Source organism: Myotis daubentonii, chromosome 10, assembly GCF_963259705.1.
Source record: "Myotis daubentonii chromosome 10, mMyoDau2.1, whole genome shotgun sequence".
Taxonomy (NCBI): Eukaryota; Metazoa; Chordata; class Mammalia; order Chiroptera; family Vespertilionidae; genus Myotis; species Myotis daubentonii.
Window position 1 is genome coordinate 40,110,710 of NC_081849.1, and position 27,022 is coordinate 40,137,731.

The following is a 27,022-nucleotide window of genomic DNA, read 5'->3' on the forward strand; positions in this document are numbered from 1 at the left end:
CTGACAGAAGTCCTTTATAAATAATGAATGAGGTGATTTCTTCAGAAACTTTGTGACACACGGAATATAAGAACTAGCTTCAAAGCCCTAGTGATTAAAAACCTATAGGGTTGATATTTTTTGTTACTGGATTTTTTAGATATATTTTAGAGATTTGCTCCTTATTGGTTATATGGCATTCAAATATTTTCTCCAGTTCTGTAGGCTGTCTTTCACTCTGTTGATTGCTTGCTTTACTATGCAGAAGCATTTTAGTTTCGCATAGCCTCACTTGTTTATTTTTGTTTTTGTTGCCTGTGCTTTCGGTAACATAAAACCATTGCCAAGAACAATGTCATAAAGCTCTTCCTATGTTTTAGTCCAGGAGTTTTACAGCTTCATATCTTATGTTTAAGGCTTTCAACTAGACAAGTGTTGGCAAGACTATGACAAATTTGGAACACTTACACATTGTTGGTGGGAAGATATAATGGTGCAGCTGATACTGTTGTAATTAACCTCGTTATTAGTAATAATAGGAAAGGGGCAAAGGCAAAGGCCAAATATGATAGGCATGTCATTTGGGCAGCTTTGCCAGAAAGCTAAAGCTTTACACTCTCCAGGGAGGCAGGGATCTATTCCTCACGGATTGCTGGGGGAAGTGATTGGACAGGGTGTAAGACAGATGCATGCTCAGTAAAGGTGGGGTCATGTCAGAAAGGTGCTTCCTGTCAGTCACACCTGGGAACAGGTCATTGGCCAGAATAGGCATGGCCATTGCAAGGGTGTGAAATTTGGGTTATTCAGTCCCCAAACAAAGGAGCTCACTCTCTCGATTCCTCTTGGCATGTTGCACTTGACTCTTGGCTCCCCTGCATTCATCCACATGGTGGACTCCACACACAATGAACTAATGGACTACAACTAGCCTAATACTGAACTGGACCTAGCTGCAACATGGGATAGAAATTCTGGACACTGGCTTTTATTTTAGCTCTACTGAAATCCCCAGCTGCACTTCTTCCAGGACTGGACTCAGAGATATGGGACTTTGGAAGCCCAGGAATATAATTCTGCTATTTGGGAAGGGTTGCAAATAAAGTGCAACAGTCATGGGAGCTGGCAGATGCTCAATGGACTATGTGAGTATCCATCCAGGGACTTGTGTCAACCTGCTTGTGAACACCTGAGTCAAATCTTGGGGTTTCTAGAAAATATGCTTCTTGGTAGAGAAATAGTGCTCACGGGAACATAGAAAAATAATTACTGAGCATCTTACAGAGATAATTATGCTGGTGGAGACTACAGAGCTGTTCAAGAGAAAACCACAGGCCCCAAATGGTGGCACTCCTGCTAAAAGTCCATAATACCCAACCTAGATTTAATACCTGATCTAATTGCAGTGCCAGTCTCTCCCAGAAATGTAATCTTAATCAAGTCTGAATTTTCTGGTCAAGTACCAGTAAAGTAATCTGTATCCTGGGCCCTCTCCATCCCCGCAAGAGAAAGAAGACCAATCTGTATAATCAAGACCTTTGCCATTCTCTTACTCCACCCTCTCAAGAAGATGCCCCAGTCTAAATATGGTCTAAAAATATTCCTTTCTTTTTCTTTCCTTTTCTTTTCTTTTCTTTTCTTTTCTTTTCTTTTCTTTTCTTTTCTTTTCTTTTCTTTTCTTTTCTTTTTTTCCTTTCCTTTCCTTTCCTTTCCTTTCCTTTCTTTTCATTTATTTTCTTTCTTTTCTACTTTTTTGTTAATAGCTCCCTTTCCCCAAGCTTCTTAATATAAAAAGCTTCCATTGTGTACAACTCCAGGAGGGTCCTTGTACAGCAGGGTCCTTGTAGTTGCTAGATGAGATGCTTCCTAATTCATGAATCCCTTTCTTATAGTCGATTCAATCTTCAAATTTACTTGGTTGATTTTTTTAACATAGACAATAGTTTTGAGATAAAGAAATTGATATTCAACAAACTATTATTTTTCTAAAATCTCATTGCAAATTAGTAGCAAAGCCAAAATTTGAAAGATTTGCATAACTCCAAGCCCAGTATTCTGTAACCATGGCTGGGGACCTACATATTAAGAAAAGAAACTTCAGTTCAAGCAAATATTATTATTTCTCCAGTAAAACTGACACTGATGCTTATATTAAAAACACAACTCAATACTCAAGTAATTATTTTTCATAAAAAATTACATATATGCTACTGCCTGTTATGCATTATAATAGACGACTGTTTTCTTAGTAATGCACTAGCTATAGCTGTTATTTCCAAGAAGTTTACGTTATAGTGCTGGAAAAAAGTGGATAAAGGAAAATTATACAATGAGTACATACTTAAATAGGAATATATAATGGGAATTAGAGGACCACGTAAAACAGACAACAAATCCTGGATGAGTAAATGAAAGACAAGAAGAAATAAGGGAGAAAGAGGAGATAATTCTAGGCAAAATTTATCAAAAGGTCTGCAGATGAAGGAAAAAAAATATCCTCCTAGGAAAACATCAGGTAGTTTACTCTGTTTTGGGCTTAGCATTTCTGGAGTGTGTTAATAGCTGCTGGAAGAAGTTGAAATAGAAAATAGGAAAGGTAAAGTCAACATAAGAAAGTCCAAACCTGTAGAGAATTTTTATAAGTTTATTTGAACCAAACTGACAACATATGCCAGAGCAAGATCTCAAATGCTCCGGAGAATAATAGTTTTTCAGCTTCTTTTGTGCATTTAAATTGAGGGAACATAAGGAAGATTAAATGGAGGTGGAAGAAAGCAAAGCAGACATTAGATTATAGGATACTTGACAAGATTAGGTCTCTCTTGGGGGTGGTTATACTTACTCCAAAGGTGTGTTAACCTAGATTCCAAAAGCAGTGGAGAGGATTTGTTTAAGGCAAAGATAAACCTTTTAGTAAAAAGTGATGTGCCTAGATATGACTACCAACCATTTACCTGCCCAATTAGGAATTTATGATCAGATCACCCTGTGAGGGTTTCCATAGAGCCCCTTTTTTCATCCACAGTAAGATGAGGCCAGTTCATGAAGGGGCTGGTATACCATTTATGCTAAATGAAGAGTCACTGGATTTTTTTTTCCATGAGTGCATTTTAAATCATTTTTTTTATTTTTCAGTTACAGTTAACATAATATTATATCAATTTCAGGTTTACATTCCAGTGATTAGCCATTATGTAACTTACTAAATGATCATCCCAATAAATCTTGTATTCATCTGATACCATACATACCCTTTAACAATTCATATAACACTGGTTTGGTGGTGATGAACTCCATTATGTTTTTCTTGTCTGGGAAGCTCTATATTTGACCTTCAGTTCTAAATGATAGCTTTTTTGAGTAGAGAAATCTTGGTTTTAGGTCCTTTTTATCACTTTGAATATTTCTTACCGCTCCCTTCTGGCCTGCAAAGTTTCTGTTGGGAAATCAGCTGACAGCCTATGGGAGCTCCTCTGTAGATAACTAGCTGCTTTTCTCATGCTGCCTTTTTAAAAAATATATATATTTTTATTGATTTCAGAGAGGAAGGAAGAGGGAGAGAGAATAGAAAAATGAATGATGAGAGAGAATCATTGATCGGCTGTCTCCTGCACACCCCGACTGGGAATCAAGCCCGCAACACAGACATATGCCCTGACCAGGATTTGAACTGTGACCTTCTGGTCCATAGGTTTATGCTCAGACACTGAGCACTAATGGCCAGGCTACTCTTGCTGCTTTTAAGATCCTCTCCTTGTCTATAATATTTTTTATTTTAACCATGATGTGTAAGCCTCTTTGGCTTCATGTTGTTTGGGACTCTATGCTTCCTGGACTTGTATGTCTACTTCCTTCACCAAGTTATGGAAGTTTTGTCATTACTTTTTCAAATATTTTTTTCAATTTCTTGCTCTCTCTCTCTTCTCCTTCTGGTATCCCCATGATGCAAATGTGGGTACATTTGAAGTTGTCCCAGAGGCTCCTTACACTATTTTCATTTTGGGGGGAATGATTCCTTGTTTTCTATTTGCTTTTCTGATTGGGTATTTTTTGCTATTCTGATTGGATAAATTGATTCACAATATCACCTACTCTATTGTTGATTCCCTGTAAATTATTCATCATTTCAGTTAATGTATCCTACATTTCTGACAGGTTCTGTTTTATAGTTTCCATATCTTCTCTTCTGCTCTTGAAGTTTCCATTGAATTCCTTGAACATCCATATAACCACTATTGCCTCTATTTTATTTAGCTCTTTTTTTCTGGATATTTCTCCTGTTTTCTCATTTTGGACCTGTTTCTTTGTCTTCACGTTTTGACAGCTTCCCTATGTTTGTTTCTATGTATTAGGTAGCGATACTACATCTACCAGACTTGGTAAAGTGGCCCTGTGTAATAAGTGTCCTATAGGGCCCAGTGGCACCGCCTCCTCATCCTGTATGGCTATGTGCACTGCCCTAGTGTAGCTGAGCCTTCATAGTCACTGGAATGTCTCTGGGAAGGATAGATCCCCAGACTGATCAACTGTGACTACAGCACAGCTACTGTGCATGTGTCGACCCTGGACATGATTCAGGGTGGCTTTAGTGCTTACTGAGTCTGCCCCTTAAGTGTGCAGCTCCTTGAGGTGGTAGGGTTGTAATAGAGAGTGGTTTGAAGTTGTCTACTGGGCCCAGTGGCTCTGGGGCCTCCTGGGAGATGTAAGGCCAGCCAGCACCTGTGTACTTCCCGGGGCTACCTGGCATGACCACAGAGCAATCTGCAGGTGGCTGTTACTTGACATGGAGGTGCCCAGTAGAGGCCAACCTGCAAACCAAGGTGTGCTGCTACTAGTGCAGGGCCCTTAGAAAGAGGTAGGGGATATTCAGAAGCCAGATGAGCCATTTGTATGAAAACCACTGGAAATGGCTTGGGGCAAGATCTCAGGGAATCACTAGGGAAGGACAAACAGGATGAACCAGGTTGATGGACACTCAGATATGGCATCATCCTGCCAGCTCTGTGGAGAGAGGGGGCAGGTCTCAAAAAAAGAACAATAAACCCTGCCAACACTTTTGTCTGGCAGAAAGAAGTTCTCACCCATTGACTCTCATTCTGATGCCAGACAATGCTGTTCCTCCCCTATTTCCCTGGTTCCTTTCAAGCTTCTGCCCCAGGGCTGGAGCTTGGAAGGAGTGAATCTCAATAAATTCTTGCATGGGCTCTTTAAGATTAACTGCCTGGGACTCCAGCAGCCCTATCTCTCACTCAGTCATAATCCAAGTTGGTTTTTACAACCAGAGTTATGGAGACTTCTCTTCCTGGCTCTGGAACCTTTGGCTGTGAGGCCTGGTGTGGTGCTGGAACACCTTGCTACTCAGGGGAGACATATGCAGCTGAGATATTCCTCCCGATTTTTATCCACCACATGTGCTGTGGCACCAGCTCATTCTGTGTCTCCAGCTCCTCCTACCACTCTCCATGTAACTTCTTCTTTAAATTCTTAGTTGTATGATTCAGCTAGATTTGAGGCAGTTGTGAATGATGGCAATTCTGTAATTTAGTTGTAATTTTGATGTGGTTGTGGGAGCATTTGAGAACTTTTAATAAGATGCAAGTCAAGTTATAAAAAGTTAATAAAATCCCTAAATTCAAAAACTCTCTTCAACACTATAATTTGGCACCAGCTGATGGCAATAATCTACTCTAACTTAAACATTGATGAGGATGATCCTGGGTGCACTGCATGGCTAGAATTTTTAGAGTACTGGCATCATTTCCAGGAATGTCTCAATAATTTAGCAATTTTTTCATTAGCTCAATTCCAGGTTAATGAGGCAACAGACTGGTCTTGAAAAATATAGACTCAATATCCATCTCTCTACTTTCTAAGTCACAGATACCTGTCCTTTCCTATTTATCCCTCCCTTCCTGAGAGGAGGGGGGGGTGGCAAAAAAAAAGAAAGAAATATACCCAGCCTCATTTAGATCTAAGTTTGCATTATCCCAGGGTAATAACCATGACGTATATCTGGGTAATAACCATGATGTATATTTTTAGGGGTTCTATTGTACTAAAATGTGACCTTGGCTTTATCTATATATATAAAAGGCTAACATGCAAAGTGTCCCCTCAGGAGTTCAACCACGAGACCGGGAGTTCGATCACTCGCTATGACATGCACTGACCACCAGGGGGCCACGTGGAACATTGAGGGCAAACAGTGGTGCTGAGGAAGTGAGGAAAGGAGGAGGTGGTGGTGGAGGGAACTGCATGGTGGTGACATGCGGGTGGGCAGCAAGGGAAGGAGGAATCTGATCGGTCAGGCCTAGGGACCCTACCCGTGCATGAATTTTGTCCACTGGGCCTCTAGTAAAAAATAATAGAGGTCTGGAAGATCATTAGAAAATATTAAAAATTGTTAAAATTTAAAACAATATTATTGGCTAGATTATTAATGAATAAATATTTTATGTCTTCTATTTTTCAACATAAGAAAGTAAGATAGGGCTTATTCCCCATGTTTATTTTTTTCTACTCTGCTGCTTTATAAGCTCTTACCATGAGTATTTATAAGTATGAATAAACAGAAGGACAAAAACACCATAAATTTGCTTGAGTCTTTTCTATTAAATTGGTTTCCCACAATTTTGGAGTGAGTCAAGTTTGCACTGTGGCTCCTTTCCATTTATCTTAATACTGAGGAAATACTGACAAAGAATCTTAAAAGAAAGCAGCAGTAAAAAATTGATTGTTTTCCTACTTACAAGTGTTGCAAAAAACAACAACAACAACAACAAAATTAAATATGCAAGTTCTTGATTCGAAATGGCAATTCATCCAAAGGCAGAAACTAAGAGAAACTAATATGTCACTTTGACCAATTATTAAATTAATTCATTTATACTTTAAAACAGAACACTGCTTTCCCCTTTTACTTTACTCCCCCACTATTTAATCACTAAAAATTCAGCTCTTTCATATCCAGGACCTACACCTAATTATAATTTAGAATAGCATTTATCTTTATACATTATAACCAAAAAAAATGAAGTATGTTTTTATGGCTCACATGTTTATAACTGTTGTGCTGCAATCAATAGAAATAATCCAATTTCATGAAATAAATAGGATAGATGAAATAGTGAAATACATAATACCAGTACCTATTAATTTAATTCATATAAACACAAAATGTTTAATATTACTATTTTTAAAGCAACATTTCATAATGTGATTTGGGCAAAGTGATTACACACACACACACACACACACACTCACACACATATGGGTGGGCAAGAGTAGGTTTAGAGTTGTTTGCATGGAAAGACATATGCAGGTTATGATTATTACAATAGCTTTATTAACTCTGTTCAGCATACTCACAACTGTAAACCTATTTTTGTCCACCATTGTATATATAATTAAAGCTAAATTTGAACTAACTTATCCTGATTGACACTCAATAACATTCAATTTCACTAGAAAATATTTCACCTTCTAATTTAGTTTCTCTGTGAAGCTGAAGCTAAAAACAGCTCCTCAAAGGTTTAATTACTGGCCAATTTCTAGACGTCTGTACGAAGCCTACACAGTAACAAGCTGATGCTAATAACCCATACATAAAGATCCTTCTTATTAAAATACAAATTAGGCCCCCCTCATGTTTATACATGTGTAAGTACAATTAATATTGCAGGCTTAGTTGGAAATAAGACTGTTATAGTTAACCAACCATTGCAATACAATCAAATGAGATTTCAAATGCAATTGGAAAGATCGGTTCTATAGAAACAGCAGCAATTATTTCATGTGGAGCAATTAGTTTTCCAAATTCTTTTTTCCTTCTCCCACCTGCTCTTAAAAAAAAATTCGTCCATCATAAATGACCCAAAATGTCACCTTTGACACCCGTATGTTGTAAGGAGTCCTGAAAAGCAGCTGGCAGACATGGCTTATTTACAAATATGGTTTGAACTTGTAAATGCATGACCGCACAACTCTTAATCCATTTAGAGTGTATGCCCTTTGTTCCCTTAATTGTACATTCAATTGGGAATTGAGCTGAGGGAGAGTGTGAGTTACATGATCTGTTTCTTGTTGCCAGCATTTTAGTACTTTGCCTTTTGTTCTTGTTGTTTGTGAGACTTCTCTACATTACACAGTAGGGAAAGTTAACATTTTGCCTAAGTAATATTAATAAAACTGGCCTACTTAGACTTGAGGGAAGAATCAGAATATTATATTTCTTTTTGAAATGTTAATGTACCTCTTAGGAAATTATTTCTGCCTTCTAAATCATCTTAGTGTTAAATTATTGAAGGATGGCATTAAAGAAATATTGCACTGATGCAAATAGTTAAATACCTCAAAAGATAAAAGTCTTATATAGTTTCAAAGAAGGACTTTTTAAAATAAGGTGGCATTTAACTTCAAATTAAACATTTTTAAGTGTTTAGTTAAGACATTGCTAAAATCTGCAATTGTTTTGTGAGCTCCCACAAAATAAGGGGAGATTTCATGGTGCTGATTTCTAAGTTCCAACCAGAGCCAGGCACAAATTTTAATTAGATTTGTATAAATGGCCTGGAAGGAGTTGCTTAACCTTTCTATATATGAACTGAAGCATCATGTACTTTATCAACAATAAAAAATAGGAAAAGGGGAAAAGTATCTTATTTTTGCACTATTTACTTATTTGAGTCTGAAGGTTAGATAATCTTCATTCAGGTCCTATTCTTAAAATACAAAACCACCATTATCTGACCGTTCTATCAGCCATGGTATTTGAAAGGGAAGGACTCTTGTAAAGACGTTATGTATGACTGACATGGTAAGATATGGAAAATATGAATTCTCAGTGTGCAAACTGTAACAGACACATGTCTCCTGAATATCATTCACAGTCTTTCAAGAGGAACTCAAAACATGAGTTGACAGGTCTCTAAAGTGGCCGAATCTGTTTTTTCTTTAACAATCTATTTTAATGTCAATCAATATGTTCATACGTCCTAAATAAAGTGTGAAGTAATCTAGGGGGAAATTAAGAACAGAATTTGTTCAGGAATTCTCCACACTGTGACTACTATTTGCTAAGAACTCTTAACATTTACTGGGTAAAGTATTTATTTTCTATTTTACCCTATAAGATTTAGGCATGGCTTTTGTGTCATTATGGGACTAATTTGTTCTCTTGCATAAATTTTCCTAGCAGTGATTCTCATTGGATATAGACAATGAGAAAATAGATAATAGGAATTACTTTTCAAGGTAATTTTTCCCACATTTTAACATCTGACAAGAAAGAATACAGATTCAAATTGCTGGTACATCATAATCTAATTGGCTTCTTTTCCCTTTCTTGGCAATAAATAAATGATAGAGTGCCTTACAAATAATTATGGTTTGAATTCAATATAATATAGTAATAGCTAACACACATTGAAAGTTTTTGTGACATCTACAATGGTCACCTATTACTTCCATCAGGAGAAATAAATCATTGCCAGAATGTTAATTTAGTGTTAATCAGCTTGATATCAAAAAGTTCACAATATATCTGGGGGGAAAAAACATTCTATCCACAGAATAGTAACATAATAATTGAAGAAAACAACACCAGTGATATAAAAGGCATTACTACATCCCTACTTGCCAAATTATTTTCAAACACATTGTTCCTTAGAGATCTAAAAATGACATACAACTAATCAATGACTATGTAAAATATTATCAAATTCCTTTAATTCAAAGAAAAGCTTTTTGAAAGCAATGGAATCTATATACAAAAGAAGCCAATCTGGATAAACTTGATTTTGGGGTGCTCAGAATTACTTGTGATTTAAACTAAAACAGAACCAATTTTACTACAGCAATTCTAGGCAGGATATAGGGTCCAGCTTCACATCTATTATGTCTTACACAGGACTTTACTATGCCACCTAAAGCGGGGAGGTTTTGAAAATTAGTTAATCAAAAGGATACTTATTTGGGTAAATCACTTTGGCTACATTTTTGTCTAATCAAAAACCAAAAATATTCAAGTTTCCTTTTATCTAAAAGTAACAACTACAATGTAAAATCTATATTGGATGAGTTTACAAATTGCCCTCAGTACTCAAAGGTTATCTTTTTTAATTTAATCATCGATTGTTTTCTTTATATATTATGGATGACAAATTGATCTTTTTTAACCTACCTATGTCAAACAATTGTGGACCAAGGCAGTATCTACATGATGCCAATAAATCAAGCAATATGATCAATTTATGGAAAGAATCAAACTGACAGTAGTTAGTCTCCACTTAGTAGACTAAAAGTTCAATAAATGAATACATTTTCCTTTCATATACAGTATAATCATACAAACACAAAGGAAACATGCTAATTACAGAACCTCGATTTAGTGTTCTATTGAAGCACAACTTTCTTAACCTTCAAATTTGAGATTTAGGTTTGCAAAACATTCAAATACAATTGAACAATACAATCAAACTGTTACTCATACTCGGTTCCTATTTTAACATGCTCAAAATGAACTATCTATAATTTTTCTGTAATCAGACACTAAAAAATGTTCAATATTAGTGAAAAGTTCAAATATGTAGCAGAAATATTTTAACTGACTATTAAAGATAGACTTTTTCACTGTCTCCCTTAGCTGTAAGAAGACAGATAAGATATATGCATAGATGATAGATGATATACAGGTGATAGGTAGATAGATAGAAATCATTACAAGAATAATTTCTGCTATTTGTATAATTAGCACAATGAGTCTTGATGAACAAAATAAGTTTACCAAAAAAAAAAAAAAATACATGGAAAAGTTAATATAAGTTGGCATTTCTAAAAGTGGGCCAGAGTAGATGAGAGATTACTTCCAGCTAACATGGAGCAAATTAAATTTCAAGAGGTTTAATACAATTATTCTCACTTTAATCACATTGCCCACTATAAAGGTGATTATCATATGCAAGTCGCTTCTCACAAACTCAGAATTTTAAAATGCCACTTGTTTTTCAATTAATATATCTACAAAGTTTATTCAGATATTGTAAAGTAATATTATTTTTTACTGTAATTAATTTTATAAATACCTTTGAGTATGGAAGAACATTTCAATGAACTCTTCTTTTAAAAAAATATAGAACATAAGCAGGAACATTTGGAATAACTTAATTGGCCCTGATTATCGAAAAGCAATTTTTTTAAAGCAACAAACTATAGCTATATTTTGGTCCTATAAACCATAAGATTTCATCATTAAATAATATTAATGGAATCAAAACTATAAAGACACAGTGCATCATTTATTTAAACCAATTGATAAAAAAAGGGTCCTTACTGCAAAATCCTCCCTCCACTGGTGGGCTGCTTGAACTTTCTCTGCTTCCAAAGCCAGGCGCTGTAAAGAAAACAATAAATCTTAGAATAAAAATGACCACATAAATATGTAATCATTATATAGTCTTTGGGTTTTGAAATCACTTATGAAGGCAAAAAAACAGAAGTGACTCCTTATTTATAATTCATAAAGTCTAAATGATTAAGTAATATAACCTACTGAAGTTGATAAACAGTACATCTATTTACCTTTTTAGTAATATAAGTAGCGTACTACTCTCGAATACCATGAAGTTCATGGACTCTGGCATCATGGGCAGTAATGTCCCCTTCAAGTGCTTTCTATCAAAAACTAACATTTCAGCCTGGGCAGTGTGGCTCAGAGGTCAGCCTATGAACCAGAGGGTCATGGCTCCGTTCCTGCAGGGCACATACCCAGGTCCAGGGCTTGATACCCAGTAGGGGGTGTGCAGGAGGCAGCCGATCAATAATTCTCTCTCATCATTGATGTTTCAATCTCTCTCTCCTTCCCCCTTCTTCTCTGAAATAAATAAAAAATATATATAAGATATATAAATATATACAAATATATGTATATTTTTATTCATAAAATTTCTTCATTTCTGTAGATTCTCATAAAACATATATATATGTGTGTATATATATATATATATATATATATATATATATATATATATATATATGCTTATATATATATTTTTAAAACGACTAACATTTTAGTTTTTTGAAAAAGCTTCAGTCAATAGATAGAGTATTTTAATCTTGGTAGGTTGTTGTTAGTACATTCCTGTATAGGATATCTATAATAATAAAAGCATAAAATGCTAATTAGACCAGACGTCCTTCCGGACAACCTTCCTGACGAAGCCAGGGAGGAAAACCCGGGTACTGGGTGCCTGCTGGAGGCTGGAGGAAAGCCCGGGTCCCGGGTGCCAGCGGCAAGCCGGTGCCGGCAACTGGAGTAAGGAAGGTCTACTCTTGCATGAATTTCGTGCATCGGGCCTCTAGTATCCTATCTAATAAAAGAGAAACATGGTAATTAGCGTACATCCGCTACCCTTCCCATTGGCTAATCAGCAAGATATGCAAATTAACTGCCAGCCAAGATGGCGGCCGGCAGCCAGGCAGCTTGAAGTGAACATGGGGCTTCTTTGCTTCAGTGACGGAGGAAACCAACGTTCCCCGCCTGCCTTGCCGGCCTCTGAGCTTGCAGTTTGAAACATTGTTACAAATATAGAAGCTAAATAAAACCCCAGAAACCTGCTTTCAGTGAGCCGGGATCTCAGAGCTGGAGTTGAAACAGTGTTTCGATTATAGAATCCAAACAAACCAGATACCTGCTTTCAGCAGCAGAGGCCTCAGAGCTGGAGCCAGAGCTAAAGCTGGCCCAGAATAAAAAAAGAAAAAAAAGAAAAAAAGGAGCAGTTGGGAACTTAAGTCACCCACCAGCCTGAAAACAGCCCTCAGCCCCTCACCCAGACTGGCTAGGCACCCCAGTGGGGACCCCCACCCTGAAGGGTGTGTGAGCAGCTGCAAACAGCCATCACCCTCTAACCCAGACTGGCCAGGCACCGTGCTGGGGACCCCCACCCTGATCCAGGACATCCTTCAGGGCAAACCAGGTGGCCCCCACCTGTGCACCAGGCCTCTATCCTATATAGTAAAAGGGTAATATGCATCCCAGCACTGGGATCAGTGGAGCCGCGAGGCCTCCCAGCACCGGGATCAGCAGAGCTGAGAGGCCTCCCGGCACCGGAATCAGTGTGAAAGGGGGCAGCGCCCAAACCCCCTGATCGCCCTGCGGCTCTGTGTGTGACAGGGGGCGGGGCCACAACCTCCCTGTCTGCCCTGCTCTGTTCGTGACAGGGGAAGGCGCCTCAACCCCCTGATCAGCCCTGCTCTGTTCCTGATAGGGGGGAGCTCCCCAACCCCCTGATCGCCCTGCGGCTCTGTGTGTGATAGGGTGGGACGCCCCAACCCCCTGATCGGCCCTGCTCTGTGTGTGACAGGGTAGAGTCATAACCTCCCCATCAGCCCTGCCCTGAGTGTGACAGCGGCGGTGCCCCAACCCCCTGATCTTCCTTGCTCTGTGGGTGATAGAGGGCGGCGCCCCAACCCCCCCTCCACGGGCCCTGCTCTGTGTGAGATGGGGTAGAGCCATAACCTCCCCATCGGCCCTGCCCTGAGTGTGACAGGGGTGGTGCCCCAACCCTCTGATCCGCCCTGCTCTGTGCGTGACAGGGGGGAGCTCCCCAACCCCCTGATGGGCCCGGCTCTGTGTGTGACAGGGTCCGGAGCCCCAACCCCCCTGATGGGCCCTGCTCTGTGAGTGACAGGGGGCAGCACCCCAACCCCCTGATTGGCCCTGCTCTGTGCGTGACATGGGGTGGCACCGCAACCTCCTCATCGACCCTTCCTTGAGTGTGACAGGGGTCGGTGCCCCAGCCCCCCAATCGGCACTACCCTGAGTTTGACTGAGGGTGGCATCGCAACCTCCCGATCCGCCCTGCTCTGTGCATGACAGGGGGTGGGGCCCCAACTCCCCAATCAGCCCTGCTCTGAGCCCAACCAGGGGCTGCACCTAGGGATTGGGCCTGCCCCCTGCCACCCGGGAGCAGGCCTAAGCCAGCAGGTCGTTATCTTCCGAGGGGTCCCAGACTGCGAGAGGGCACAGGCTGGGCTGAGGGACCCCCTCCCCCCGAGTGCACAAATTTTTGTGCACCGGGCTTCTAGTTTCTATATAAGCAGAAAGGAAATGACATTGAAAAATCATTAAATATACACTAAGCATTGTACTAGGCACTTTGTTACTATCATATTTCATTGTTTTTATTTTACCAAAAGTCACAACAATGTGATAATGTCCACCTTAATAGTTCTTTCTTAATAGAACATTCTTAATAGTTCTTTCAGAGATAACCTGTGAGTAGTAGCAAGCTGTCACAATCATCACACCTGAATATGGCTTCATTTACCTTCACTCTTATATACTAAATGAGTTAGAGAATTGTAGACTGACTTATTTCCTTAGGCTGATGATAAGCTATCTATTGTCCATCTCCTAATACTTTTTGTAGGTAGATTATTTTTTCCCTTCTCTGGTGTTTAGGTTTTTCTCTTTGTATTTCCTGGTGTTACTATTATGTTCTCCATGTAATAAGGTTTTACAAGAGACAGGGACATTTAGTGATTAAGAGTAAAGAGATTAAGCCAGACTACCTGGGTTTAAATACCAACCCTGCCGCATACTAGCTGTGCAAACTTAGAAAAAATTAAGTTTCTCCTCTCATTTTCTTATGTGAATAATGTGAGAATCTGCCTCATGGATTGTTCAAAGGATTAAATGAGTTATATATACAATGCTGGGCAGAGAGGAAATGGTATGTATAACAGCTATGGAACTCTGAAGAGTAATAATGAATCTATTGCACTCTGTGTCCATGTGGGAAAATAGCTTAGTGTGTGCATCTGTGGCCTGCCCTGCTTGCCCCCCAACACCACCCCCAATGCGCGCGCGCACACACACACACACACACACACAGTTAAAAGACAATGGCATAAAGAAACAGGACAAATATAACATCAAGTGCAGGGTGTTCCAAAAACATGTAGACCAACTTTAATAGCTGATAACTCACTTAATTTTTACTCCTTTCCAGGTTTAACTGATTTAAAATAATGGGTGAAGCCACACTAAACTTTGAACACAGAAAATTTATCCACTAGACTTTTTTTATGGAGATACATAAAAGATAAAGTTAACGGTACAAAACAGACAACAGTTGATGGACTGAGGGTGCACAGATGCTGAATAAAACGATTCTTGATATTTGCCATTCCATTGCTTCCTGTTATCAGCAGTGCCAGACCAGACAGTCCTCAGTTAGAAAACAGGTGCTGCCTTAACCGGTTTGGCTCAGTGGATGGAGCATTGGCCTGCGGACTGAAGGGTCCCAGGTTTGATTCCAGTCAAGGGCATGTACCTTGGTTGCGGGGACATCCCCAGTGGGGGGTGTGCAGGAGGCAGCTGATGGATGTTTCTCTCTCATCAATGTTTCTAACTCTCTATCCCTCTCCCTTCCTCTCTATAAAAAAATCAATAAAATATATTTTAAAAAAAAGAAAACAGGTGCAGGGAAAAAAATTCTTCATTTCTGTAGACTCTCATAAATTGTTAAAATGGCCTGGCCAGCGTTGCTCAGTGGTTGATAATTAACTTATGAACCAGGAGGACATGGTTCGATTCCCGGGCATATGCCCAGGTTGTGGGCTCGATCCCCTGTGTGGGGTGTGAAGGAGGTAGCCAATCAATGTTTCTCTTTCATCATTGATATTTATGTCTCTTTCTCCCTCTCCCTTCTTCTCTGCAATCATTAAAAAAATATACATTTAAATTTTGAAAATGAACTGTATGTTAATAAACACTGACTTTATGATCATTCAAAGTGTGTATACATTTTGAGGGGACCCCATGTAATCAAGTTGAAGGTATTATACTCATTTACTAAGAGATAAATGATCAGGTTAGGTTTGTAAAAAGTACAAATCTCCTAGCGGTTCGCTGGTGCATGTGCTTAATCTTTCACAATGAACTATGCTTCAGAGTGTGCTCCTAGCAAATCCAGACTACACTGGAAAATGGAAACAACTTTTAGAGCAGTTTTTTTATATTGGTGTATTGACCTCTATTCCCTGCTATTTAATATAATCTGTTCGTTTTTCTAACTATTATGTAAGTATTATCCATGACTATAAACTATTAGCTAATGGGAGATCTCAATTTAAGAGTCCCTAAGCTGAATTAAGAGGAAAATTGTCCAGCAATTTTAAATGACAAAGGTTTCGGCTATCAGCCACCAGGCACAAATGGGATGTAATAGGGGCTAGTAAACATTAGAAATTGTACCAGAGTAAACAAAAAAGGTTCTTTACGCTTTATCCCTACGAAAAGAAATAACTAAACAGCAAAGTTAAAAGAATGCATACCCTTCAGTAACATTTCATCACACTACTTTTGGAAACTCAAATTCAGTGTGGAAATGTAGCAAAAAAAAAAAGTGAATAAGACAGCAGCAAATGAAATGGAAATGGAAGCAATTTCTTCATCAGAAAGCCTCAGTGTGGGAAGATAAAGAAAGAAAAGGCAGAATGAGAAGATAAACATCAAGTGATAGTCTTGACAAATTCGAAGTGTAAGTCTTCCTTCATTTTTAACAGGTAATATAAGGTACTATTTTTAACAGCTGAATATTCATATGTATGGGGCACACAACAAACTTAAGTATATTGTGGATTTAAAGAAAATACTGGATGAAATATAAATAAGTTAAATATTTTTTAGATTAAAAAATATTAGAACTCTAGAATGCCTTTATGTCTTGGAGAAGAATATTAAGATTTTTTCCTTTTCACAGTGCACAGAAGGATCATTCCCCTACCCCCCCACCCCCACCCCCAAACAAAACACACTGGGGGATATTCAGCCACAGGGAAACACAGTTTTTAACACCGGAGCTCAAATTCTACCACGCTGTTCTCTATTCTAGAGAGCATGAGAAAGGACAACTAAAGTGGCCTGATCCAGAATCACCTGGCTTATGATATAAACACAATCCATGCTTAATTAGCCACAATGACAGTAATCATTACAGTTTACTTCTAGAAAAAAAAAATTAAAGAGGAATGAACAATAGCAACAAACTATAAGACAATTATCCTCCAGGGAGGAAAGTCCAAATTAGCTCTATTTCTAATATATGCTTTTAAACACTAATTTTATAAAATAAGTGCCATTTGTCACAAAATTCATAAATAGGTTTAGAAACTTAAAGACATACATAGGGTATCCCCCCAAAAGGATACACATATTTTGAATAATTATAAAGGCAATGTTTATTAAAACACATTTCATTTTCAAAATTGAGCTATCAGCTGTTAAAGTGTGTATACATTTTTTTTGGCGGGGGGTGGAGGGCACCCTGTAGTTATATATGAAAAAAAAACGTGACCCCTGGCTGGTGTGGCCTGGTTGGTTGGAGCATTGTCTGTACACTAGAGTCTGTGGGTTCAATTCTTGGTCAGGTTGCATACTTAGGTTGTTGGTTTGATCCCAGGTCGGGGTGTGTATGGGAGGCAACTGATTAATGTTTCTCTCTCTCTTTCTCTCTTCCTTTCCCTCTCTAAACCATCAATGAAAATATCCTCAGGTGAAGAGGGAGGGAGGGAGGAAGGGAGGGAGGGAGGGAGGGAGGGAGGGAGGGAGGGAGGGAGGAAAGCAGGCAGGCCGGCAGGAAGGAAGGAAGGAAGGAAGGAAGGAAGGAAGGAAGGAAGGAAGGAAGGAAGGAAAGAAGGAAGGAAGGAAGGAAGGAAGGAAGGAAGGGAGGCAAAATGTATTTTAAAAGTTTGGTTGAAGTTCAAAAATTGCTAAATTTTATATCCTTAGCTTGGAAATCTGAAAATACAGTTATGAAATGCACTACTGTTACCTTCTTTGTTCATAAAGAAATTAACAAAATATATTTTAATCCAGCAAATCTCATGATAAAGCGTAACACTGAACTTTAGATGCTTAAATAGTCTATCTTGGGGACTCAAACAAATAGTTGCTGATGGTGATCTTTCTTGTGGCAAAAGACCAGCTGGTCATGACTTACAGAAAACTGACACTTCAAGTCCCTAATTAACTTCTATTCTGGTCAGGTGACATTTCTTTTTAAAGCCAATGATTGACCATTAAATGCCACAAGCAAATGTGTTAAGATTGATAAAATTCCTACCTAATAAAATGTGAACATTTGCTTGGTAGAGTATCCCTGTTTCCATAGTTGGCTATATAAGTGTAGTCTATAACAATAATTTATTACAGGAAAGATAATATTTTTCTCATTTAATTAATAGTAATAATACCAATCATTAAAATCAGACCAAGCACCAGATAGAAACAAAGATCCCAGCTCAGCATAACTACCTTTGACAGAAAACTAAAACTTAATTCTGCTCATATTAAGATATGCCAGAAAGATTCATTAAATGGCTTTATTATAAATGAAACAGCACATGTATTTATAAATCCTTTGAGTATAAAACAATAAATGTATAAACAATGTCACAGATGTCTGTGCATCCCTACCTACCTATTGGTTTGAGCATAATAAAATAGAAAATCATATTAATGACTTTTTTAGGACTCACAAATTTAACAAAATGGACTTTAAGCTAAGCCTTCTGACTCCAAAGCTTATGCTCATTCCACAAGAACAATCTTTAATATCCATTTAACCCATCAAAAGTGTGAACATCACTAGTCATTGACAGACTATATGAAGACAAAGCACTGTCAAAACCAAAACCACTGGTAGAGAACTATTTCAGATTAATGGGAAATTTCCCAGCAAATTTTTAGACATTTCTAAAGACTGAAAACAAAAACAACAAAAAACTGTATGTCAGTTTTAGAACTTTCTTTACATAGGTCCTGTCCTCAAATCCTGAGAGACTATTGCTATTCAGAGAGAAAGCTTTTGATATGCAGTGATCTGCAGGAAAGAAAAAAACAAAACAAAAACAGAAATAGAGAAAGGGAGACGTTTTATCAGATCAGAGAAAGATCAGCTCCCTTGAAGGCCTATTCATTCTCAACCGTCACTTTTTGACATGTCTTTATCTCTTCCACTGGCATTGAATTCTGTCAGGTGATATGAAAGTCTAATCAAAGCCCTATAATTATACAGTGTATAAAGAAATAATTCTACCATTCTTCCTTAACAACACCTACATATATTTTTTCTTGGAAAGATACTATTTTCCAAACCTGTTTATAATTTGCTTCCTAGACTGTAATTGCAGATGAAAGATAAAATAATTTTTTAAGATATTTAATTATTAAAAATTTTCTTTTTATAGCTTTGAAAGGAAAACTTCAGGGATCATATGCCAGTTGAGTTAAACTCTAATAATGTTGATATTCCTGTTAATTAAGAATTGACTTAAAAACATCACTCAAAGAAACAATCTCTTTGGCTAGTGTATGCCAAGACATTTCTTCCTAATACAGAGGTAATAGAGCCCCAGTCTGTTTGGCTCAGTGGATAGACCATTTGTCTAAAGACTGAAGGGTCCCAGGTTTCAATTCTAGTCAAGGGCATATGCCCTGGTTGAGGGCTCTATCCCCAGTGGGGGGCATGCAGGTGGCAGCCAATCAATGATTCTCTCTCATCTTTGATGTTTCTGTCTCTCTCTCCCTCTTCCATCCTCTCTGAAATCAATAAAAATTATATATATATATATATATATATATATATATATATATATATATATATATATATAAAGAGGTAACAGAGCTTCACAATAGACTAATCCAAGTAAAATATGCATGTGTTATGTGATTAATGTTCAAATAATTAATACCATATAAGGAAAAGAAATAGCATTATGTCTATTTGACAATTTTTTATCATTTTAATGAATTTTGCCTATCTTCATCCAATGTTCTTAACATAGTAAAAAAAAATCAGGATAATCAATTGAATGGTCTAATATTATCAATTGAAAAATGGCAAATTTAGGTGAATAATAGACATAGGTTTTGAAGAAAAATGTACAGGTACAATACATTATTTTGGAGGTACAGTATAATGAGCATGTACGTCTAAACCAGACAGATCTGGTTCCCAATTCTGGTGCTTCCATTCAGTAACTATGAAATTTTAAGCAATGAACTCAACATTTTTCTGCATCTAAGAATAATAACTCCTTTATATACTTTATGTTTGGTATGCTAAACATCTAGTACATTATAAACTCAATATTTTTTTTTCCCATTTGAAGCTTACAAATATAACTTCATAGAATAGGCTATGTTAGAATTACAATCACTGATGACCACTTCAGCATAGACATATCTGAGTGAAACAAATGAAAACATTTGAATGGTCCCTATATTTTAACTGTATTTTGCCAAGCCAAAAAGCTCTTGAAGACCCATATGGTGGTCCCAAAGTATAAGCGATTCAAGGAATGTGAGTTTAATATAATAGTCAATAAAGTGAGTTCAATCTTATTTTATGTTTATCATAAATAAAATGAGAAAGAGATCATTATGAAATATGAAAAATAGTGAAAAGCCTAAAAACATTCTGGAACCCATGACCCAGAATTCATCTTTATTTTTTATATTTGCTTTAATAACTACTTTGGAAAAAATAAAATATTACAAATAACCTTGAAGCTCACCTTATTTATCTCCTTTAACCAATTCTTCTACCCATAGTAATCAGTATAATGAATTAGTCTATATTCTTTGGCACTGTTTGACAAATATTTTTTAAGTATGCAAATGTTATCTGATGTCAATACTGTTGATTTTTCCAAGGTTGTGTGTAGGCCGAATGCCAAAGAAAACCCGCACCAGCTTTAGTGGGGGGAGAGGGCTGATATTCCTAGAGAGAAACCCATAATCATTGGAAGGCATGGTTTAGATTGAACGAGAGAATCAATTACTGTCGGGGAGTTTTGAGAAATGGTTTAAGCAGGGTTTTGAAAGTAAAGATAAGGTGCCAAGAAGAGAGAAGAACCCTCAAGGAAACAAAGCTGAAGCCATCCCTATAACTCTTTCTTAGCACTAAAACACTATGCTATTATTGCATCTTTATCATCAGAAGATAGTAACAGGCCTTATTTGTAAATGCAGTCGTACCTATCCTTTCTCATTATCATTGTTTCTGCACAGGTATTACTGCTACAGTTTGAAAGATGCTAAATTAACATTTAAGCAAGACAACTTACCCAAAGACATTTTGATCCCCTTTCACTGTGGTGCTGTGGGTTAGCAAGCCCACTCTTACAAAGATGACTAAACACTGTTTTTATGTTTTACTTAGGCCTTCCTAAAATATGTTTTTGCAGACGTTCTGGTTTTGTTTAATAACACAAAACATGAGCACATAATTACAATCATTAAATTTCTTGTTTTTTCAAACTCACTTTTGTTTTTCCAGCTGGGCAATCCCAACATGACTACAAGACACAAAGGTTATTTTTAATAAAATTCTGCTGTAATTTAGAAAAATATACTTCAATAATTTGAGAAATTCTACCTAATCCTGATTAAATAGCTTAGCACCAGTCTATCTTTTTGAGATAATTAAGAAGAAAAAAGGGAGTTTGCCTTCTTGACTATTGTTTCTTAAGAGAAACAGGACAAGCTACATAATATATAATTTTTACTATTCATTAGAATTAGTTGTAAATAGACTGACCCAGGAGAATAAAGTATATAGTCTTATCATTTATGTCTATTCAAATATTTTAACACTTCTGCAAATACTGGAATTATGACATGAGAACTATAAAAATAGTAAAATACTAATTTATTGTATTAATCCAAATCACATATAAATCTCATACTGCATAAAGTGCTATATAAGGCTACAGATTAATTCTTTTTAATAGTCTATCATTTTCTTACAATTCATTTCATTCCAGGTTATATGAAATAAAAATATCATAATATAAACACGATTTCTCCTTCCACTGCAAGTTTTAAGCGAGTATACCATATGCAAAATATATAAATAAAAGTTGCTAAAAGTCAAGCCAGTCATCATTCATTCTACTTCTGGCCCAGTGAAAAATAAATCTTTTGGAATATGGTTTCTGGATCGTGTTATATAGATTTCAGCCCTGGATCTGTTATATTCACGAAATGCTTTTGAAATTAATCACAAAGCTTCAAGTCTAATCTTCAGAGATGTAATTAGCCCCAAATAAATTGGCAGACTCTTGGAATACAGAAGCCAGGGTAAAGGAGATGTCATCTGGTAAGAATGGTAAAATTCCTTTCAGTGGTAGCAAATATAAATAATATATAACCGGTAATTATCATTACCTATTTTTGGCTCTACTGCACAAAACAATAAAATAAAAGATTGTTCAAATGAATGTAATTTCCACATCAGCTTTACACTTTGACAAATCTAAAGAATTACCAGATGAGCGTGTTCAACATACCTGGACTTCATACGAACCCACTCAACCTCACATTCACCCAAAGATTCTGATTCCATACCTGGGGTCATTCCCAGAATTCTGTATGTTTAATAGAGTACTCCTTTTCCTTGGATTAAACTTTGAAAACATTCTTCTAGAGGGGAATATTTTAGCTCCATTAGACGTATGGACTTAATGACTCTTTGAGAAGCATTGTTCTAAGGAGAAGCAACAACAATAAACTCTTGCCCTTTACTAGGGCCATATGTTTACACTATTCTGACACCCTTTATGTTGTACTCAATTTCTTCTCTCTCGCTTTCTGTCTCTCTCTCCCTCACTCTTTCTGGTTCTCTGGCTTTCTTCTATCTTTCAATAAAACATTAAATGTGAGTTCCTTAAGTATAAGAAGAAGCTCTTTCATGTCTGTACACCTCACGCACTTTACACAATGCACCAGAGAGCAGGCACTCAATTAACATGTGTGCGAATGCGGAAATCATCATGTCCAAGTGTTTTCAAGGTTTTCTCTCAGCTTATCAAGATTTATAACTAGGTTCACTAGATCATCATTATTCATTATCATGACACTTTGAGAGGCCACAAAAGTTGTCTTTCTACCTGACAAGCATATTGCTAGATTAATTCATCACCACTCAGTTGGTAAAAGTTGGTGTGTTAATTCGTCCCCACCTGATCCTTAAAACTTCGTAGAATTTGGCTGGGGATGTGGCAGGGATCCAGTCTAATCCATATAATCCCACTCTAGGATTCTAGAGCTAATTTATAACCAGTTGCCTTGTTCTCTAAATGTTGAATACTAATGTGGATTCAGAAACTCAAGAAATGATCAGTGTGGAGGAGGAAGAGAATCTGGTCAGTGGAGAGGAAAAGAAAAGAAAACAAAACAAAACAAAAAACAGTTCCTAAAACTAGTCTAGCCCTTAACCCTATTAATTATTGGCTCTAGAGTCCCAAATAGTTAAGCTAAAACATCAGACTACTTATATTAGGGCAGTGGTTCTCAACCTTGGCTGCACATTAGAATCACCTGGGAAGCTTTTGAAAATCCTGATTTCTGGGCCTCATCCTCCGGAAATTCTGTTTCTTTGTTATGGGGTGAGGCCACAACATCAGTAACAAAGAGAATTTCCGGAGGATGAGGCCCAGAAATCAGGATTTTCAAAAGCTTCCCAGGTGATTCTAATGTACAGCCAAGGCTGAGAACCGCTGTATTAGGGGACCACATATTCAGGAGCCTTTGCTCCTATCTTTTCAAGAATACCAAACAGCCTGGGAAGACAGGCAGCATGCCTCCCTCCAGATGTATTTGTTGCTCCAGAAAATAAGAATACTCTGTGGGGGAAAAGCGAAGCAGGTTTGCTGGGAGTCCCCATTTAAAAGATGGGTTTTTCCAATCCCAGGTCTCCTGGGCTGCAACACAGACCCATGGCACACACAGTGCCTACCCGCGCTACTCTGCATGGACTTGAGGGTCAGGAGGAACTGGTGGTAACACAATACCAAGCTGCCTGCTGCGTAGGAATCATCAAGCCCATTGTGTCTGACTCAGGGAGTCTCCTGGATCTTTGAAACTGGGGTGAGCTAGCTTGTTAGCTGGCAAGAAGGGTAAAACCTCAGAGCCTTGATATTTCTTGAAGCACCATCCCGAGTTGAGTCCGCTTCCATAACAGTGTTCACGGATCCGTCTCCATATTTTCAAACCCTCAACATCATTTAACTGATGCATTTAGTTCGTCCTCAGGTCTTTACTGAGCATGCGTTTTATGCCCTGCTTACAGCTCAGCATCTCAAAGGGCGCCCAGGCCGGCAGGAGCAGCATCGCCTGGGAGCCCCTAGGCATGCACATGCTCAGAACCTGCTCAGCACCTTTTAATCAGAAATGCTTGGGTTGAGCCTCATTAGCCTATGTTTCAACAAGACCTCCAGTGATTCTAATGTGCACTTTTGAGAAGTACCGCTCAAAATAAAAATCAGAGCATTGCTCAAGCAGAAGATTTATAGGATCTTAACATCGAGCTCTTGTAGCAATGGGAAATAAAATAACAGCAAATGGCTCTATACCTTTTTGAAAAATAAACCTGGTAAATTCAGACACAATGGAGATGAAAGGGTGAGGCAGAAGTCCACAAGTAGATTGATAACAACTCAGAAGTTTGATCATGATTTACAGTCTTATTTTTACTGATTTTATAGTTTTTTTAGCTTTGTTGCTGAGAAAATTAACTTTAATTTGAAAACTAAAATAAATAAGAAAAAATGATTTTTGAAAACATGTAAAATGACTGTGGTACAGAACACAATATCAATGTATATAGAAACTGTATTGAATCCTCAAAAAATGTCCTAAAGATAATTAGAATTTATAGAAATGCAATTTAGAATTATCTAAAATTATATTCTCTTATTATTTTTCCTCTTTGAAATATATGATTGCAATGCACTGCTTTATATTTATAGTTTTATAATTCTCCCCTTCCTTCCTCTGTTTCTTGGATACAGGATACTAAGTGGGCTCAAACGTGCTTAGTTCTACCAAGCCCACAACTTGTACTTTGCAGAAACTTGTGGAAGCTCCAGGTTTCATTTTGTTTTTAATGTACCGGTTCTCAAATAAAGCATAAAGCACAAAAGCTTATGCGAGGGAGAAGAGGAAAATTTGCTTTACTTATAAGGAAATAATCAAACCTTTGCAGCACTCAGTTAATACAAAAGGCCTGAAAAAGTACACAACCGCTTAAAAAGAAGGAGAAAAGTGTGGGAAGGCCACTTTTCACTGTCAGACGGTTTGTGTGAGGCTGTGCCTTCCTATAAATCTAAAAATGTGTTAACGTGGGCCTTATTAGAGTAAGAAAATAGCAAAAACAGTTTAACTGAATATGATGCAAACTGACGTAATAAAATGATGTAGTGTAGCAGATTGGGAAGTACCTTTAAAATTAATTTTTAATACTTTCAACTTTTCTTTTTTCTAAGGAAAAAAAACAGGTGAATCTAAAAGCTTCAACTCTCTTCAACGACTTTAACTAAAGGCAAATATATAAATAAATATATATGACAAAAGAATACATTTTTGTAATTTATCTTTAGTTTCAAGTATGCCTACACATAAGTTTGCATATGTACCAAACAAATGAAAATATATTTTTTTAAAAAAAATATTGGCAGTTAGAGCAGATCAAAAGAGTCTACCAAATTTATTTTGATACCCTACAGTGGAAAGTAACTTAAAAGGTTTATACCATCAGTAAAGGATCATTTCATATAGAATTTATCTTTCAGCATTTTCTAATCCCTAAAAGTATTTATCAGTATATTTCCCTTGTCATAATTCAAGAGTTTTAAAATAGCCTGAGTAATTAATTTTCCAAATGAACTCACATAGACATCCATCACCTCCCACTGCACCAAAACTGTTCTGCAGACAAATATTAGACATGGGCAGCTACTACCCATAACGTACTGGGTAAATGCAAAAACATCCTTATATTACATGGCAACTAAAAATATCACATAAAATTTTCCACCAGCTATTCTGAATATAGTTCTGAAGATTTTACTTTTGGTTGAACTTTTGTGGAGGGCTTGTTCAAGAACTCAGGAAACCATAAAACATGTCTTGACTTTGAAAATACAGGAGAGAAGAGTGTGGTGAAGGCCTGGGCTAGAAGGGACATCTGTAATACTTTCAACAATAAAGATAAATTGTAAAAATAAATAACGTTTTAAAAAAGAAAATATGGGAGGAGTTATTTCATTTCTCTGTGTTTCTGTTTCTTCACCTGTAAAACACAGGTAATAGTACCAGTTTCACAGAATAGTTAAGGATTAAATGAGATTTTTGCAAAACCAAACAGCAGTGACACTTTTATCAACATTAGCTACTACTAATTAAGAAGGGGGGGAAAGGAGTTACTTTATCTTATTGCAGGTAAAATCTAACAGGTACATATCATTCTGGTATAAATATACTGCACTGCACCCAAGATCCCGTCACATTGTATCTGCTTCAGCCACCTTCCACCCTTTTCATTTTACAATTCTGATTTGCCACCTCTGGTGCTCCTCTCCACACCCTGCCTTTGATTCTTATTCTATCAAAGGGGGTTTGTTTCTTTTACCTCAGGCTACTCTTTGACTGGTAGTTAACTATTTATCATTCCTGCCCTGCTATCTTAATTTCTTTTTACTTTTAAATAATTTACATTTGAGTTTAATTAACTCTCACAGGCTGCCAATTTGGTCAGTGCTCAGGCTTTAAAAACAAAATAGTGATCTTAACAAGCACATTTTCTGTTTAGCTAACGTTGCTATGGAAACAATCCCTTTTTTATTTTTGTTGATACACTGGGAATAAATGCCTTACATTTGGTGGTAGATAAAAGTGTGTACTTGTCCCCCACTTGTATAATTTTTCCTCCTAGTATTTGGAAAATCACTATGATGTGCAAATCAAGTCAATCAAATTGGTAAAATATGCAATTTACTAGATTTTTTTAAATATCAGAAACATCATGCACTAATTTGAAAAAATATATATATATGCCATTCCTGTTTTCCTCTTTTCTAGAGAATGTGCTTTTGAATTGCTGTAAAACATCTAGTAGTTCTTTAGCGTTTTTTTTTCTTTAACTGGAGTAATACTATTTTTCCTTTTCTTTTTTTTTAATTTTAAACATATTTTATTGAT

At 37.1% G+C, this 27,022-nt stretch overlaps 1 protein-coding gene across 7 annotated transcripts in view; it reads right to left on the reverse strand.

Moving 5' to 3' along the window:
* CACNA2D1 (calcium voltage-gated channel auxiliary subunit alpha2delta 1) overlaps positions 1-27,022 on the reverse strand; it is a 395,226-nt gene that overhangs the window by 173,292 nt on the left and 194,912 nt on the right. For all 7 annotated transcript variants that reach the window (XM_059712160.1, XM_059712158.1, XM_059712164.1 and 4 more), the window contains exon 4: positions 11,306-11,365. In XM_059712160.1, the coding sequence (XP_059568143.1) occupies positions 11,306-11,365 (60 nt within the window). The remainder of the gene's footprint in view (positions 1-11,305; positions 11,366-27,022) is intronic.